The sequence below is a fragment of the Pongo abelii genome, chromosome 7 (assembly GCF_028885655.2).
Source record: "Pongo abelii isolate AG06213 chromosome 7, NHGRI_mPonAbe1-v2.0_pri, whole genome shotgun sequence".
NCBI classification, from domain to species: domain Eukaryota; kingdom Metazoa; phylum Chordata; class Mammalia; order Primates; family Hominidae; genus Pongo; species Pongo abelii.
Genome location: NC_071992.2, coordinates 69,404,859 through 69,425,258, shown reverse-complemented (window position 1 = coordinate 69,425,258; position 20,400 = coordinate 69,404,859). Strand labels below are relative to the sequence as shown.

The 20,400-nt window shown below is 35.8% G+C and overlaps 1 protein-coding gene across 1 annotated transcript in view; it reads right to left on the bottom strand.

Moving 5' to 3' along the window:
* Window positions 1–20,400, bottom strand: part of RP1 (RP1 axonemal microtubule associated) — a 342,341-nt gene that overhangs the window by 141,646 nt on the left and 180,295 nt on the right. The window contains exons 16-18 of the mRNA XM_054561625.2: window positions 15,801–15,978; window positions 9,600–9,731; window positions 1,337–1,536 (exon numbers count right to left, since the gene is read on the bottom strand). Coding sequence (XP_054417600.2) covers window positions 1,337–1,536; window positions 9,600–9,731; window positions 15,801–15,978 — 510 coding nt within the window. The remainder of the gene's footprint in view (window positions 1–1,336; window positions 1,537–9,599; window positions 9,732–15,800; window positions 15,979–20,400) is intronic.

The window sequence follows — 20,400 nt, the reverse complement described above, 5'->3', positions numbered from 1 at the left end:
GTTGCAATTTAGAATCACTTGGGGAACATCTAAAAACCTCAATACCCAGACTGTACCTCAGGCAAATTAAACTAGAATTTCTGGAGGTGGAATCAGGCATCAGTAGTTTTTAAAGCTCCCTGGGTAATTCCAATGTGCAATCAAGACTGAGAATCTATACCATCCATTCCAAGATTTGACCCTAAGTAAATTTTTCAGAAAAACATTGATAGGATTTATCAGCATACAAATACATATACCACAAGGTATATTATGAGAAAATTAGACTTTTGTGGGGTGACTTAAGGATCTAACCATACATACACATTCTGAATTCTAAACAATTATCTTCAAATAATCTTTTGAAATATGTATTTGTATAAGGTATGGCTGCCTGTGCAAGGAGCCAAAGTGCTCCTCCACAACTGCAGACAACTGCTTTTCTTCAATGAAAATTAACTTTAATGATTACAAAAGTAGAATGACAGGCTCAGGTCTGAGAATCTAGAAACCATTTGAGTACTAGTGATTGCCAGGTACTGTAGCCTCAAATAGCCTTGGGTTCCTGGCGACACGAGTTGTCCTCAATCACTCTCTATTCTCTAGCCAGCCTTAGGATGCAAAAGGAATACCCTCCAGAGAAAATGACTGCTGTCTAACAGTACACCAAAGAGCCACACAGCTTTCACAGGCAGTGGGGGTGGAAGGGTGGATTAGTGAAGTGGAATGTAATTGTCCTAATTGAAACTTGGCCAAAGCTCTGAGGAACAAGGTGAGGCAACCAGCCACATGCAAACTTAAGCAGCCCAGTGTTCTCTGACTCTAAGAAGTAAAAGAGAGAGAAATTAGAAATGGGCATGGGCAAAGCTTCAAAACATGGCCTGTGAAGATGCCAAGGAAATGATTTCATTCTCAAGACATTTTTAATTAAAAAGATGAAAAATAATTTTATCAAATGAAAATAATTTCACTCCTGTATAGCTCAGCTGAGCAACATCTATAAGTATATGCAATTATAGAAAAGAAGAGTTTTCATTACCAGAAGAATCTCTATACAGCTTATAAGCTGGTTATAAATTGAGTTGAAGTTGATAGTTTGTAGGGCCAGTTTCAAACCCATGGCCTAAAATAAACTGTCTTTAAAGAAAGCAAATTTTTCTACAACTTTCCTTGCTTGAATAAGATATGTGAGCAAAAATATTTCCTTTGATTGTTACAATAAGCATTATTAACTTACAGGCATTCTAAAAGACCAGAGGTTCATTTTATGTAGGAGACACACATACACACACACTTCTACATTACAGAAATGTCTTTGAAATGTTCACAGGAAAATATTACTGCCAGTGTTGTTTACCTGAAACTCATCCTCGTGTCCTGGAAGGAAGAGCTGCTCTGAGTTGTCCTTGCGAAGACTTATTGGCCCAGTGACTCCTTTATCTCCATACACCCAGAGAGTGACATTGGCTTGAGTTCCTGTATTTCCTGTCAGCACTAACACCTTCCATTCATCTTCTGACAGAAGAGTCTCACTACTTTGGAAATGTCTGATTTCTTCTATGGGGGAAAAAAGCATTAGTGGCAGATCAGATACAACATCAGGCTGACAGAATCCTTTGTCACATTGGAGCCAAAGGACATGAAAACTGGGCAGGGTAGGGTGAGGCAAGCAGGAGGCACTGCACTGTGAGGACTCCAGGGAGCTGATTTGTGCTTGTCTCCTCACAGCAAGGTTCTGGTCAACTGAAACTCAACCACCGAAGTAAACTGGATTCGAACAATAAACATCTGACCTACTTGGCAATCTTTCACTTATCTTCAATGCTATAGCACAGGAGGGCAAACTGGAGTTTCTGTCCTATGTCCACAGATTTTTCATAAAGCTGCCTGCTTGACCTACATATTTTATATAGAACTACCACCATATAAAGTAACAAAAAAAGGGGAATTAAAACATGTTTTCACATAAGATAGGTAAGTGGCAAATTGAGGGCAAAGAAAAATTTTCTGAAATATTTCTGAAAAAATTAAAAAATACCTTACTGGCATGGGCAATGGAAAGGATTTGGAACTAAAGAGAGAATTTTCACACATACAAATGGTTCCTGAGGTGCTCAGAGCAGTTGTCCACGAGAGCAGGGATGCAAAGCACTTGTGTTTCACAATGCATCCTCTAGCAACCAGCAGTGCCCAAACACAGTCACTCCTGTTTGTAAAGAATGCCATGACGTCCCAAGCTAGAATGGCTGTCTTCTTCACACTCCCTTTCGCCTGTGGTCTCATCTGAGGAGATACTGGGCCAGGCAATGCTGAGGGCATCTCCCATGCTATTCTGCACTGGTTGTCTGAAAGTACCCCGACAACTGCACTTTAATTCTTAACTAATATTTCCACTTTGAAATCTTATATACCCAAGTTGATGAGGTAAAAGTTCTTCATGTCAAATGGTTAAAAGGTAGCCAGAGCTGATCTCCTTCCTTTAATTCTGTAGCTTGAAACTATAGGCAGCCCTCAGCAGCACTTAGGATCTTACCAACAATGATGACAAGTCCAGAAAATAAGAAATTCTTCCTGCTAAGCTATAATGAACTAATTTTAAAATAAAAACCATGGAAAAATATATAAATAAAAACAAATGCTATGAAAGAACTGACATTCATTTTTAAAAGTTTTTTTCTCTAGAATGTGCTGAGTAATCTCTGTCAGTATAACAGCTCTGGGTAATCTCTGTCTGTGGGAGTGACTGAACAATTTAATTGTTTTTAAGCTCCTATTATATGCGGGTTCTGTGTTGCATGTTTCATATGCATTTCTCATTCAATCCTCATTCCAAACTCACAAGGGGAGTCAAATTATGATGCCCATTTTAAGAAGAGGAAAAGAAGCAGGGACATTAAATAATATGGCGAAGTCACATAATAAGTAAACTATGGGATGTTTAACTGCAAAGCACCTGCACTTAAACAAGCTTGATAGGCATTCTGTGTTCACCTAAACATAATTCACCAGGATGCAGCAGCGCTGCTAGCATCTCAGGTTTTCTTCTGTGCTGCACACCATCCTAAGCACTTAACATTCATCATCATGTCACTCTCACTCAATCCTCATACTACTCCTATGAGATGCTGTCCCCTATTAAGCAGATGGACAGACTGGGACTCAGAAGTGAAGTGACTTGCCCAGAGTTACACAGGAAGTAACAAGGAACTAAATTTCAAACCCAGGCAGAGCAAGTGTGAATCCCATGCCATTTACATCAGAAGTAGCTAAACCTGGAAATGATCACAAAAATTGGCCCAACAAAATTTTATGACGTGATCTAATTTTCAAAACTCAGTGTTACATGTGAACATTTGGCCACTGTGCCTGAAATTTCTAGTCAAACACACTTGGAATTTCCTCAGGCCCAGGCAACTGCATTACCAGATCTCTACTAACAAAGACTCCACAGCACATCCATGAGTTCCAGAGAGAAATTGGTGATCCTAGGTCAATGGCGGACATTTTAGGATGTCGATCATTCACTTACTTACTATCTTATGGATATCTTATTTATCTAAAAGAATCACTTTTACTCAATTCAAGAAAACTTTAGTTCCTATTATTTGCTGGGCATTGTGTTAGGCTCATTGCTCTCATAATGACAGAACTGATGAAAAGTTTGAAAGATAAATAATGTATCACCCTGGAGATACATGCTATCCAGTGGTGAAAACAGACATATAAATATCTGGATTTCAAACATTCAAATACCTTCATGGAAAACAAACAAACAAACAAAAATCTACTGAAAAGTTCAGGTGTAGTGGAAGGCAGGAAGTGAGTAATTGAGGAGTGGGCAGAAAAGGCTTCACAGAGGAAACCTTAGTGCTGGATGTGGGAAGATGGCTCAGAATTTCGCAGAAAGACAGGAAGAGCATTCTAAACAGAGGGGACAGCATTCCCAGCATGTACATGGCTTGAAGCAGCAGGCATGCTGGAAGAACTGCAGGTGCCAATGTTCAGTTGAACATAAGATACTATGTGTGAAGAGGAGAGACAGAAATGCGAGGATCATGGAAGGCACTGGCCAAGCTGGAAGGGAGTTGGCACATCTTTTTGCAAGCAACAGAGAGCCAGTCACAATTTTAAAGTATGGTGGTGGTCTGAACTAAGTATTAGAAAGATCGGTCTGAAACAGGGTGAACTGTAGCAGCGACAGACTGAGGTAGGAAGGCCAGTGAACAAACAATAGACACTGGACAGTGAACAAACATGCAAAGAAACAAACTCTGAAATGAAATCAAGAGGCCACGGTTATTTAGTCTGAATTTTTTTCCATGTCCGTGGATGAATGAACACAAATCTAAGTGTGTCTGTGTTCAGCTTGTTTGTTTGATTTAATCTGCAAATGAGTTGATAGTCTCTAAGGCCCCTTATTCCTGCATTAACATGTTCTTGCATCATTTGCACAAAAATAACACATTGTCAGGGTACATTCATATTATAAAAATTGATGGCTAAATATGATATAATCTATAATGCAGAATGATGTATTAAAGTTTGTACTGTTATCAATTAAATATGAACACCATGTAATACCATGATCTTTTGGAAATGAACCAACGTCCATTAGTCTCAGACTATAAATTTCTGCTGAGAACTGAGAACCATAAAAGCAGTTGCTTTTGTTGACCAGAAGTTTAAAATACTCTAAGCTAGAAGAATATTTAATAGGGACCCTGGATTAGTCAATAGACTCCTTCACGATCACCCTGAATAAAATCTGTGGTACCTAAGATGTATTCAGATGACTCAAAAACATCCCCGGTGAGGGTTACTGAACTATTTAATTAAACACCAATTAGGTTGACTCAGACCAAAAAAAACAAAAAATGTTAATCTACTTTGTGCTGCTGCTAGTCCACTGAAGCTCTAGTAGAAAAAATAAATTACTCATAGAAATAAATAATAAATTAGCTGATTCTAATAGTTCACGGGTTGATTAAGTCGAGGTCAGCATAAAGCATGAATTACCATCAGAGTGTGGCCATAAAAGGACAGCTTGTATAGCCTCTATATGCTATTCCAAGATAGTATTTGAGAAAGCTGATTTATTCTAACATGTCATTGAAAACAACTGAAAACAAATGTGTCCTCATATCTGATAGTGTAATATCAGATATTTAAACCCTAATTTCAAAACATATAATCTGAAAAAAATAAGACAGTGAAAGCATTCCCCTATAGTTATCTTGCAATGGATGAAACCTATTTCTACAAAATTAACATAGTCTTGTTTTATTCATAAATTTTCAGTTTCTCAATTAAGGGATACAAAGCACAGGATGCACAAAGCTGGTAGAGATAACTAACACAGAAAACAGGATCAAATAATCAAAGGCATCCTAACATGCTTGCCCACTGGATTAATACCAAGAAGATAAAAACTAACCAGTATCAAGGTAAAGGTCTGTGTCTTGGTTGAAAGATCAGTTATATGTTTTACACTGAAAGGATATTATGAATAAAATATCCTAATTATCTTAATATAAACCAGAAATGCAATAAAAATGCCCAAAACATGTATTCCAAGCTGAGACTGTATTAACTGATGTATAAGGTCACATAAAAGGAATACCATTATTCTAAACTGTTCAGATTATATGAGAAGACAGGTTCCTACTTGGAGATTCACACTTTAAAAGAAATATTCATAAAGGTGAAGAGTCTAAAACCATATATAAGAAGAAATTATTAAAGCAATATATTTGACACAGATGAGAATATACTAAAAAGAAATACTAAGAATCCACTTTTGGTATATTTATATACATATAAGAAGAATATACTAAGAGGAAATGAGAATATACTAAGAAAAAACAACAATGGTTGTTTTATAGAAGAAGATATTTGACTTTTTTATAGGCCAAAAGAACTTATGGGTAGTTTTTCTGCTCAACATAGGGAGGTACTTTCAAGTGATTAGGATTATCTGAAATGCAATGGCTTATTTCTACACTCTTCCTATGAACCTCTACGCTGCTTATTATGTGTCAGAGGTCCCTTCAAATCCTCAATCTATGATGAACGAAAACTTACACTACCTTTACAATATAATTTACAACAGCACAAGCATTAAAAAAAATAAAACTATACTTTACTCTGGATGCCAAGTGCTATTTTTCATATTAAAAAGGACACAAAAATTACAACAAGAATAACCATTAATATAATCCATTATCTTGTAATTCCATTTATGGGAATTATTCTAATGAAATAATATATAGATGAGCATCTATTACAAATTATAATAATAGGTAAATATGTTATGCTACATCAACACAGTGGATTATTTCTAGTTATTAAATTTTATTTAAAATATTTATTATGAAAAATCCTTTAATGATTAGTACCTTCTATTAACTGAAAAGGTTACAAAATGATATATTTAATATAATCTACAAGTGTGTATACATACATATACACACAAGTATAAATAGATTTTAAAGTGCTCTTTGGGGGAGTAGTAAGTTGATATAATTTTAAGGTTTTCCTGTATGCTTTATGTGTTCTACTTTTTTTCAGAATGAAATTATTTTTAGTCAAAGATAACTACCCAAGATTTTTCAGAATTTACTGACTGCTGTTTTTAAGGAAGACTTCAACTTAATAATAGATTTTTTTCTACCCAGGTTTATTTGTTTTTAAGGTATTGGCACCTAAACACATTTGGGAAAGAAAATGCCATGGCTGAGACTTTGGCACAGATTAGGATTTGCCTGACAACACTGTGGAGCATGCCACCACAAACAGATGATGGACTGGCAGGATGGCTGCACTGCACTGTTCAAGTGCCCATGCACAGAGGCAAGCGACTGGAGCTGAGACCTGCATAACATTCATCTTCCTGGGTCTTGATTTTCTCATTCATAGAAATAGGTAGTTGCCGGAAAGATATCTAAGGGCAATTTCAGTTCAGAGCATCAAATCATGTCTTCTCTTTTTATATTCAGTTTGAATGTGTTTAAATGCAGTGTTTCCAAACTTAAAATTATGCAGAAGTAATGTATATTCTCACTTAAATAATTTTTAAAACATGGAATTTCCAAAGTATTTATGAATAATATGGTGTCATAGATTTGCTTTAAAATAATTAAATGAGGACATTGTAGGGCATAGCAGGAAGGACCATAACTAAAACAGGACTACGTTTATGTTGATCATTGTTGAAGCTGAGTGATGGGTACATGAGGGTTCATTTGTCCATTCTCTCTACCTTTGTATGTGTTTAAAATTTTCCATAATAAAAAGATTATTCTAAAAAAATAAGATTCCTTCCTCAACCCCCACACCTTAACAAAATTAATATCATAATTCAGTTTAGACCTAAACGAAAGCCTTGCAAATTTAATGACACTATATCTCTACTTAACTACTACAAAATAACTATTTATCATATATGTGCTATTTTAAGTTCTAAATCCTCTTGCCCCTTTGATGTAGATGAGAAAAGTTCCATCTTTCTTCTTAATAAATAAGCATTTTGAATGAAGACAGAACAGTTTTATTTTGTCTATAATTTCTCATTCCCAAAACTATACATCTTGCCCTATCCCAAAAGTGTATGGACAAACATAGTCTCATTCTTAAGGAACTGATATTTGGTTTTAGATATATTTAAAAGTAGAAAATAAGTTTTCTAAAGTGTTTTTCAACTAACATATTTTAATATGAATGGCTAATGTAACCCAAATCTATCTTGACAGCTAAGCTGCAAAACCAAGAGGAAGGTATTTCTTGAAAGAAGCAACTTTTAACTATTGCAGTCCTTTGATAGAGGTAGAAAAAAGACAACTAAAGAGAATCATGATCTAATTACTCAGTAACAGATGAGAGAGAGCCTTCTAGGGAAATATTCATACATAAAGACATGTTTTCCTCACTTAAAATCATGGGTGCTTATAAAACCACTCCCACTGCAATCAGAGAAGGCAAAATTTAACCATATCATGGGCATTTTATAGGTGGCATTTGCCTTAGAGGAGCTTCATCATCTGGACTTCCCAGATTTCATATCCAAGGCCAAAATTTGTGACAGGTCAAAGTTTTAAAAAGTTCATGAAGAAACTGAGCTCAGTCTCCATTTTCTCAGTCTTTGGCCCACTCTCCATTTCTGCTGTATTGCCATTAACCACAATGAAGAACTTATAAGTCTTTTTACAATTAATTAATGACTTAAATTTTATTTTGTGTCTCATATGCCCTGGATATTTCCTTCATCTCAATTATCAGGTTTTAGCCTTCCATTTTTGTGTGATTGTTTAACCTTTATCTGAACAGCTCACCTATCAAATTCAAGAGGGTAGAGACCAAGTCTGTTTTACCTATAACATCTGACACTTAATGGGCACACAATTCATATTTAATGTTGAATTAAATGAAATAATTATTTGAAAAGGTCTATGTTTATCATGAAGCCTAATTTTGTCATTTTTACAAATTACTTGGCCTGCCTCAATAAAAAAAATCCTTAAAAATTTCACAATGGTAACATTTTAAAAATATTTTTGCCAGAACAAATTTTCATAAGACATATAGAAGGTTTTCTCATAAGCATTTTGCCACTCATTAAAAAAGTATCTATCCCCCAAGGATTTCGGCTAGCATGCTATTTTCAACCAATTCAAATTTTACTTGAGGTGGCCATCCCTGATTTAGATAGCATTACTTCCTGACACAAGACTGAATTCTGCTGTGAGAAATTTTAACTAAGCACATATTTCTCATTCAGTGTGATTCTTCACACTGCTCCATGGATTCAAGACATGACATGGAAATAAAAAACTGAGACTAGTCCTTTGCAGCAAAAATCAAAAGGCTAATTTCTCTTCCCTATGTTCATGTGCTCATGGCTTAGGATGGTCAACAAGAGATGGCTATTATGTTACTATCTAAAAGAAGAGCTAGCATACCCAATAAGTAATTTTTAAAAATCACTTTTTTAAAGGTAACATTATAATGTATCTGTCTCCCAAGACGGGTTTTAAAAACATGGTCCCCCAGAGATGGTCCCCTATTTCATTTTACCCAAAGATGACTAGGTTCTGATACACAGAATTTGTCAGATATCATATATTATACTTTCCTGTCAGATAAAAGTTAATACATTTAAGAGAAACATAAATTATCAAATGGACTAATATAGAAACTAGGAATTTAAGCCTCTGGGACCGAGAGCACTTTTTTTCAAGCTTCAGTTTCTATACCAGAGAAATAGAGATTATTTTTTTCATTGCTTAGACTTTGGTGAGAATTTAATGTTTTTCATAAAATATATTCATAAAATATTTTGTAGGTGATAGTCCAATTGATGTTATGATTTAATACTATCTTCTTTTCAACACATTGTTCTGGGTGAACATTAAATTTAAGACAAAGAAACACATTTAAAAATGTATGTATTCTTTATAATATAAAACTTGAGGCATAAAAAAGCAAGATAACAGCTTACAAGCAGTCCATGTGGTATAACATAATATATGCTATAAAAATAATTTGATAGTCTTCCTGCGATGGCCACGGGAAGAAATAATGCAGGCAAACAAACCAAAAGTATGAAAGCAAAAGCTGTGGCTTACTTGCAGTTGAAGAAGGTAAGGGACTCCTAGCCTCAGATTCTGGGGGTATTTTTTTCTGTTTTTTTGACTCATGGATCTTTTCTTCTTCTTGGCTGGGTGTTGCAGACATTCCCATTGGGTTTTCTCTGCCAACTGAAATTAAGATTTTAAAAGATGCCATCCTTTCAAAATCACTTGTTTCTTCTCAGAATACTCACCATATGTTCAGCTATGCAAGTTTAAGTTTTGCTATTGTTTCCATTTCAATGCCTAGTCAAATCTCTTTACTCAGAATTACGTAGTTAACAGAAAATGACTTCTTATTCTTACCAGCAGGCTGTGCATGGATGGCATCCCTATAAAACCTACTCATTGCTTTGCAAATCCGAACGATAGTTGACATCACAATATGAATCAAACAACTTATTCAAAATGTTTTTCTTATAGATTGTAAATGGGAACTTCTTTAACAATCTTGTTCTTTGCCTTCCTCAAAAGGGGAAACTAAAACGTCATTCAAACAGGATTTCATGTGACCTTACTGAAAGACGTGAACCAATAAAATATACACATATCTATAAGTAATGGAAAACACTAGCTACTTTTCTACCTTTTACTTAGAAGCAAGTTGTTTTGGAGTCTTGTTTAGAAATAGGTATCTCTAAGTTAAATAATGACTTCAACTTTATAGTATATGCTCCTAAGTGCTATTTATATGTAGGATTTCAAATTCAAGTTGTTTGTGTTCATTTTCTAGGATCAGGCATAGGCATATTCAGTTTTTAAATGGTGGTAATTCACACTATGAATGGCTTTAAAGTTCTCATCAGCAACAAAAAATTATGTAAATTTCTGATTCTATAAGATAAAGAGTAATAACAACGCCTTCTTAATACCACAACTGCAGTCAATGATGTAAGATGACTCACACAGTAAGAAAGCATAACAACCTCAAAGGTATGCTTAGTAGAAATAAGCGACACTTATCACACAGAGTGATGGTGCAGACTATACAATACTGGTGGCTGAAGAACTGCCCATGATTACATTGTTATTTATATCCTTCAGGTGTTATAAGATATCATTTCAGACAATAATAAGTTTTAAAATACTAATCCTTTTAAAACATAGTTTTTCCATATGGTTTATATACAATGCAATGCTGAGACACTAAAAATTGATAATAAAGGAATTTTAAAACATTAAAAAAAGATAGAAATAACTAGAAATATGTTCATGGAGAATAAATAAACAATTGTAGAGGAAAAAAATTTAAGATTCTTATATATAACTAAGGGTTCATTTACCAACGTAATGTAGAAATCCAGGATCTACAAAAAAGATAAACTATCTTCCAGTCACTGTGTAGCACGAGGAACAAATCAATGTATAAGAAATGGCTTCTGACATTGATGGGGTTACAGCCCAGAAAGAGAACACATAAACATGACCTCTGATAGATACTGATGAGCACTTTAACTGACACAAGCACAACGTGCATAGGGAGCACAGAGGAGAAAACAATTAATGTGCCAGTCCATTAGAAACAAGCCCAAAAAGGGTTGCACAACAGGGCCAGTCTATGCAGAACTGTGAAACGAGAATGAGCATTTTACCTCTCTATCCTCCCCACACTGGCTTCTCATTAATTCTACCTCCACTTCTCAAAAAGTACAACAATATCTCTTTATACAACACAGTAGTATGGAATTCAGAAAGTGGAAGACATTTTCTGGAAATGTCATCCAGCAAGTTCCTATCCCTCTGTAGAGAAGGCTTCCCATTTTGTCTTTAGGCCAGGTGGGTTACAGAAAGATGTTCAAAAGCCAAGTACCAAAGTGACCCTCCAATAATACAATACTCTGAATTGTAGCAACCCTTAGTAGCCCTTTGTCTGACTTTTACAATGTAAAAAGAAAAGTGAAAACTGTATCACTAGCAATGTAAAACAAAACCTGTGGTGAATGTGAAAGAACCAGAGCTGTCTAGGTAGAGATGTTATCAAAAGGTATATCTTATGTATACAGCTGGATTTGGATGATTAATGACTCACTTCAGGTAGTACCTCATTATATCCAAAATTTAAGCTATATCAAGATCTACCAGACTATAAAGGCAGTAAATCTACAAAATCAACTAGGAAAAGTCTTTTATTTTATTGAATACCTTCTATTTTAAAAGTAAAACAAGTGAAAACTTACATAATAGCAATTATTATAGTGTCACATTAGTGCATATATATTTTAAACCCATGTAGTCTATTTTATCATCTGAAACATATTTTGTCATATTTTTCTAAGACTGTAATATACATAGTCAGAATTTTATGAATTGGATATATGACAGTATTTCATTTAGATTTTTATGCTTGATCTTAGCAGACTAGAATGAAGCAAAAATAAAATTTCCAAACATATTTTAATGCAAACTTCCATAAGACTTGAACCTGAAAGAAATTCTTATTGTAATAAAAATGTAACATCTGAACTATATCTTCAGTCCTGCATTTTTGAGGGGTTACTAATAGCCAAAGTCTCATGATCTATATACAGAGGATGGTTCATACCATAAAACTGGGCTGGAATTAGAGCAAGAGGAGGCAAATTTCTGGGCAAAAGTCAAATTTCTGTTAAAATACTTCTAAAAACTTAGGTTCACTCTTTCCTAAGTATGCTATAAAAGTAATAGTACACTGAAGTTAGCAAAAAGTTACATGTTATAGTGATCTACAGTTTTTTAAAACAATATCTAGCAGTGTGGTCTTACTGTATGGAATTATAAATGCAGGCTTATTATCTGGAGGAATAGAATGAAGAAAACTTTCAAATCATCCACATATCCAGATAATCAATGGAGAATCTTCTCCATGGGCTCAGTATAATAACTAATCACATAAGCCCAAGGGGTCAGATCTTTTCACACTTTCTCCTGTATACACTGCGAATATAAATTCATGAAAATAGAGAATGAAGAAGTTTTACTGCACAAGCTAGCAAGAACAGCTAAATAAACGGTAGTGGGATAAATGACTTGTATTATAAATTCCCAATACACAGTAAATTAAACCAAATCCTTACGAAACTGTAGATAAAAAAAATCAATCACAGAGACATGAAATATGCAAAGTGATTAAAAGAGGCGATGAGACGGAATCTCTTGTCTTCCAGGAATCTATCGACTCTATTTAAGTGATAAAAAAATATGCCATGAAGCGCTCTTCCTCTCTTTAATAGTCATAACAGCAAATACTTGCACAGCACTTGCTGAGTACCAGACACTATTCTAAGCATCTTACATATGTTAATTCACGTAATTCTCACACCACAACCGAGTGAAGGCACTCTTGGTCCTCATTTGACAGAACAGAGGCAGGTGGTCCAAGAGCTGTGAAAGCATACCACTGGCAAAAGCTCCCCCCACCCAGGACCTGGACACTGGCAGTCTGGCTCTCAGAGCCTGTGTGCTGAAATCCCACCCTTGTCCCTCTACCCTGCTATACTTCTGAGCCTCTTGCTGTTTGGTGGGTGGAACCTGTCAATGAGACTGCCCTCGTCGTAGGCTGAGCAGAGCTGTGCCCTCCACGTGATGGCGAGCCATGTCAGACCAGGCAGTGTGTAGACATTTACTTGAGGTGCAGCGGCTTCCAAGGAAGCCGGGGCCACTCATTCAGGTTGCATGCCTGGGGGCAACAGGTGGAGTCTCTTGAGATGTAAACTTATGATTCTCTTCCTACCACAATCTCTTACCCTATCCAAGTCCCCTTATCACTCAGGGTGCCTCACAACTCTAACTCTGCTTTCTAGACAACTATGAGGAAAAATTTAAGCTGAAAAAAGTTTCAGTTTAACTTTTTGGGAGGCTGCTCTATCTCTGTATTAGAATATAAACAATTCAAAACTCCCAAATGTTTTCGGGAGTGAACTTTTTTGGCATAGCGTAGGTTCAATCTATCATATGTAGATAGTCTAGTTAGAAAACATTCTACTGGGAGGCCGAGGCGGGCGGATCACGAGGTCAGCAGATCGAGACCATCCTGGCTAACATGGTGAAACCCCGTCTCTACCAAAAATACAAAAAAATTAGCTGGGCGCGGTGGCGGGCGCCTGTAGTCCCAGCTACTCGGGAGGCTGAGGCAGGAGAATGGCGTGAACCCGGGAGGTGGAGCTTGCAGTGAGCCGAGATAGCGCCACTGCACTCCAGCCTGGGCGACAGAGTGAGACTCCGTCACAAAAAAAAAGAAAAATAAAAATTCTAAAATAATAAAATGACTTGGAGAATTACTATAAACTTTTTTTTTTCTTTTTTTTTTTTTTTTTTTTTTTTTCCAGCTAGAGTGCAGGGGAGCGTTCTCAGCTCACTGCACCCTCCGCCTCCCAGGTTCAAGTGATTCTCCTCCCAGTAGCTGGGATTACAGGCATGCACCACCACGACCAGCTAATTTTTGTATTTTTAGTAGAGACAGGGTTTTACCATGTTGGCCAGGCTGGTCTCAAACTCCTAGCCTCAAGTGATCCACCCGTCTTGGCCTCCCAAAGTGCTGGGATTATAAGCGTGAGCCACCGTGCCCGGCCCTACAAACTTTTACATAAACATTCTGTCACTCTTCACAAAATCCCCTAAGATAGAGTTTTTAACACTCAGAAATCCCAATGGAATGCTCTTCTTGTGAAATTGGAAAGTATTATTTTGTATTTTGAAGAAATGTTGATGTCTTCAAACCCTTCCTCAGAATTCCTAGGATTCATGAATCTTCAATAAAATTTCTAAAGCAATGTCTCCTGCATTCTTGCCCTTGTTAAAGCAGGAGGCTGCCTCTAGTAAATAGAGAAGAAAACATAAACCATCCATGCTATAGTAACAGAACTAAATTGTAGGGGCTGTAAAGAAGAATGGTTTTGTTTCTGTTGGTTCTTTTAGTACTAATACCCTAAGGTTGACAAATGTGGCCTTTTTTATTTCCCTCTTATGTCTTGCCACAAATTACTTTTCTTCTTCTCATTTCTTTTTCTATTATTTCAATCTCTTCTTTTTCACCTTTTCATCTCTACCTGCTTCCTGGTCATTTCTGTTTTCTCCCTGTGCTCTTCCAGCATGGCAGCTGACCCCTGCTAGCTATTTCCCACTGCTCTTTTTCTACTCCTGTATTCTTCTGCTGGCTTTGAAGTCACCTGTTTCCCTTCAGAGCTCCAGAGGCAGATGGCATACTCATTGTGTCAAGGCAGAATGCCACTCTGTGACAGCCTGTAGGAAAATGAAGGGTGGAGGGAGTGGTGGTATGGATGGCAGTAAACGCAGGTATACTAGCCCAACAGTTTGCAAAATTTTTTAAAAAGCAACTAAAGGCTGAAAAGAAGTTGATGCAGATAGAGTGAAGAACAGGACCAAATATACCATCATGTTACATCAGGCTTATTTTATTCCTATTCTAAGCTATCTTCTGTGGGATATTATATATACACACACAGTAAACATGGACTCTCATAAGCCAACAGAAGCTAAACAAAAGTAAGACCAAGAAAATGACACAGATATTGAGTAAGCCAAAATTCAGGGAATCACATCAAGCAAAAATTAGATAGCAATCTAAACTTCAAGGTAATTGAAAAATACAATATTGTTACTTTATTAGCCTTTGTGTTCAAACACATTTTAAGGTTTGAACACAAATACATGTTTAAATAATGTCCTCATATTTTCATTTCAATTTGCTAGAGAACATGAACTTGGATATGAGAGAAACCAGTTTCTAAATATTCACATTTCTGACCTATCTTGAAATTTTTTCCAAATCCTATTTTTAATCCAAATCCCAATTGTGTTGATCTTTATTCCATCTCTTTTTATACTGCAACTATTAAAAATTAATAGCAATGAATCTGAGAATATTTCTAACAGCCTCATCCCTCTCAGCGTATATGAAGCTATCCTTAAAAAACAAAGATTCAAACATGCACATGTACACAGACACACGAATGCACACACATAACTTTCAAAGTTACAAAGAAGTTCAATGTAGCAAAAACTATACCTAATATTAATTATCTGAAAACTTGAGGTAACTGGTCTTCATTATGTTTTCCTTCCATTGCTTCTGGAATGACAACAAACAAAAAAGCCTAACAGCAGAGATTTGCTTAGTAAAAATGTGATGAAATTTTCAGACACTGTACACAAACCATCATAAAGCAAACCAAAAATCAAAGTATTTCAGAGTAAACATACATTGGATGACTTGTGGATAGAAGCAAACATTCTCATCCTTGGTATAAATCATTGGTTTTGCCTGCCCATCCGACTGAAGTCCAACAAACAATCCTGGGCTCTTCGTAGATTCCAGGCTTATAGATGCATTATTCAAGTTCTTCTTAATTTTAAAATGACAGTCAACATCTCCTGTACCCTATAATCAATACAAAATGATTCAATAAATGTGAGCAAGTCCTAAAAGACAGAATTTAAGACCAGTCATTTTACAAGAATATAATTTTGTCTCGTTTCAAATCACTATGATAAATCTAGAGCCTTTTTACATAAATTGCCCTGTGTGCTTCATCCTATTTCACAAGATCCAGAAACAGAGACCACATGATGGGTTGAGGCAAGGACACGTGCCTTTGGACAAAAAGCTCTGAATACCATAAGAGCTTCAACTAAGGAGAGTGTTGTATATGCTGTATTTCATTTTAGAGTTGCTCACCTCTGTGGGTGAACATAGAACATTAAAATGTGGAACTTTTCTTTTAGAAAATACTCTAAAATGGTGGGAAAAGTGCTATTCTTACCATAAGTCAATTTACATTTAAATGTAAACCAATTTTCTGTGCTATTCTGCATTTTCCAGATTGAATTTTCATAAACAGCATGCACACAAATGATGCAAAGACTGTAGAGGAAAATATTCAAGAATCGAATGCCTAGCAGCAGTCTACACACCCTCAGATTATAACACTTCTCCATTCTTTAAGCCATTTATAATCTAATATTAGAAAATATTTTGCCTTTCACTGTTTTAAAAGTTTCCTTATAGGATTTCAGTCCTAACTAATGACTTTTGTAAGGATGGATTAAAATTTCCAATAGCAACTAGTATTTTATTTGTGATACAAATTATATTCTGGTCTCCCCTCAAATGTGAGCTTCTTTCAGTAAGAACCAAGGCAGTCTCTCTCTCTTTCTCTCTCGCTTTTTATAAATATAAAGTAAGCAATTTCTATCTTCTGTTCTTGTTCTAAATTCAATAAGATTCTGGCCTTGCATTGTTCATGGTCGAGTAGAGAAGACAACCACATATACAGATAATAAGTAGGGGAAGGTGAGCTGGGGGTAGGGATAGGAAATTTCAGGTAGACGGGCACCATAAACTAAGACAGAGGGGCCATAGGCAGCATGGTGTATGGATGAACAAGCACCTTAATTATGCTGAACAATACAGAAGGTAAATACAGAAAAGCAGCTTCAGTTTGTTGCAGCATAGGAAGTTTGGGCCTTACCATAGACCATCTGTGTTCTTTCCTGAGATTCCCAAACCTCCTAAATGATGTGTTTGCATACATTAAGGTTTACTCTTTGTGCTATACAATTCTGTGGGTTTTAATAAATCTATAATGTCTTGTATCTGTTATTACAATAGCATATAGAATAACTGTACTGCCCTAAAGATCCCCTATGCTTCATCTATTTATCCTTTCCATACTTCCCTCAAACCCCTAGCAACCACTGATCATTTTACTGTGTCTATAGCTTTGCATTTTCCAGAATGTCCTATAATTGGTATAATATGTAACCTTATCATACTGGCTTCTTACACTTAGCAATATGCATCTAAGTTTCCTCAATGTCTTTTCATGGCTCATTTCTTTTTACTGATGAATAATATTCCATTGTACCAATGTACCAAAACTTACACATTCACCTACTGAAGGACATCTTGGTTGTTTCCAGTTTGGGGTGATTATGAAAAAAGCTGCTATAAACATTCATGGACATGTTTAAGCTCTGGGTCTAGATTCATTTGCAGGCATATGGACATCCAATTGTTCCAGCACCATTTGTTGAAAAGTCTACCCTTTCTCCACTGAGTTCCCTTTGCTCCTTTGTCAAAGATCACTTCACTGTATTTGTGTGGGTCTATTTCTAGGCTCTCTATTCTGCTTCATTGATCTCTGTGCCTTTTCTTTCATCAATAACACACTGTCTTGTTTCTGTAGCTTTATAGTAAATCTTAAATGTAGGTAGTTTCAGTCTTCTAACTTTGTTCTTCTTCAGTATTATGTTGGCTATTCTGGGTCTGTTGCCTTTTCATATAAACTCAGGACCAGCTTATAGATAGCCACAAAATAGCTTGCTGGAATTTTGACTGGAATTGTATTGAATCTATGATAAAGTTGGTAAGAACTGACAACAACCTTGAGTCTTCCAATATATAAACAAGGAATATCTGTCCATTTATTTAAATTTTCTTTGATTTTTTTCATCAGCATTTTCTAGTTTTCCACATAGAGATCCAGAATATATTTTGTTAGATTTCTACATTTTTGTACTAATATAACTGGAATTATGTTTTTAATTTTAAATTCCAATTGTTCATTGCTAGTATATAGGAATGCAATTAAAATTTGTATATTAGCCTCGTACATTGCAACCTCACTATAAACACTTACTGATTCTGAAATTTTTTTTGTTGATTCTTTGGGATTACCTACATAAACACTAATATCATCTGTGAGCCAAGAGAGTTTTATTTCTTCCTTCCCAATCTGTATACATTTTGTTTCCTTTTTCTGTCTTATTGATTAGCTAAGACTTCCTATATAATATTGGAGTGGTGAGAGATGTCCTTGCTTTGTTCTTGATCATAAAGAAAAAGCATCCAGTTTCTCACTATTAAGTATAATATTAGCTGCAAGTTTTTTTGTAGGTATTCTTAATCAAGTTGAGAAAGTTCCCATCTATTCATAGTTTACTGAGAGTTAGGCTTTTTATTTCACCACCAATATTCAACCAACCATTAATATTCAGTAATCCAAATGATCTATCAAATTTGACTCAAACTCTCCAGTTTTGTCATTACTTCCCAGATTTTAGGCCCCATCACCTCATTCCTAGATCTAACTCAAGTAAGGATAATATTTGTGAATTCTTTAACTAATATATTCTCATTGCTAATTCTTCCAAGGCTCTCTTACCTACTAAATGAACAATACTCATTGTGGTGGTGTAAGTAGAATCCAGCCTAGAGCAAAAAAATCTTTGCTCAGCTTTGAGCTTCCAAATGGAAGGGTTTTAACACATCTGTAGTAAATTAAGATTTAAAAAGGTGTTTTTTATTTGTAAAAGCAAGCTTTATTGAGAGAGAAAATGGTTGACAAAAGAAATTCCAAAATTGAACTTAATATTCCTAGAACCTGGAGGATGGGACACCTGAGAGTTTAAATGATGAAGCCACTGAAAAGGTAGATACCATATATTACATAGAGAAAACTGCCACCCCACAAGAAGACAGGTGCATCCGGTTCTGAAAGGAGGGGCCTGGGACAAATGGCTAGAAGAGAGACAACTCCACTCGGAGTTGATTCTTGGTGTCTTGGTATAGCATAGAAATAAGGGGCATTAGAATCATCCATATATTTTGGGAGAGAATCTCAATAGCTGAGGGGCTATCCCAGGAAACTTACACACTCCCCTTAGAGTATCCCAGTGTTTAGCATAGTACTAGAGCAACATGGGGACATCCAGAAGATGGATTAGAAATGTTCAGGGAAGGAGTCTGAGAAAGTAACACTGATACAGCTACCTAGCTTCTCCGCAGCTCACATGGAGACATCAGGGGATCTAGAAGTTATCCCATGCCTTAATGGCAGACTCAATTATTGAGAGGACTGGTGATCTGGGAGAGGGCTGGATTTGCTACAAGCTGCCCACTGAGTTAGGACCATTAAGACCAGAGGTTATGCAAGACTCTCAAGGCCTATGTTGCCCAAAATGCTCTGATTATAATATCAGTCATATTTGAAATTAAACACAATTGGTATATCCACATTCAGGGACAAGCCAAATCAGCCACACTTCATTAAAGACCAGTGTAGACCTGAAGAACAGTCTAAGTCCCGTGGCCTTTTTCCATGATTTTTTTTTAAGTCTTTGTGCCAAGATATCAAACAAGGATGAGGGAAAGCAGAAAAAAAGAATAAGTAATTTAAAAAAAAATTATTATCGACTTGTAAAGGACTAATCTTTCAACTAGATAGAAACCAAGATATACAAGCATATTCTGACAGAAAAAAAAATCCATCAGTCGAACTAAGCACACTAGAACACACTAGAATTACTAGTGCACTTTAGATAAATTATGGGCTTTTCAGCCAAACTGTGTTTCATTATAGTAATCTCATAGTTACTCTTCCAAACTTCCGGTTCTCAATAAACTAGCACATCTTTCACAGTGAGGCCAGATTTATGAACTTGAATATTATTCCCAAACCACTATCTCCCCAAACTTAGAACAGATAACATATTAAAAATCAATGTCATTTTACATTAAAGATCTCAAGGAATTGCTCATGACTCACACAACAGAAAATTCTTTCTCAGACACATCTTTTTCTAAACCAACACTGAACTTGGTACTTACTTCTGGTATTGAACTTTGCACACTATGGTGTATTTGTCTATTTACGTTCTTCTTTTCCCCTTTTAAATCACAAGTTTCCTGAGAGCAGGGAGCATGTCTTAGTATATCTACTGTAGCACTAGTGACAAGCAGTTTCTGTCTTTCAGTAGAAACTCAGTATCTGTTAACTCTAAATTTCTTTTTACTAATTTC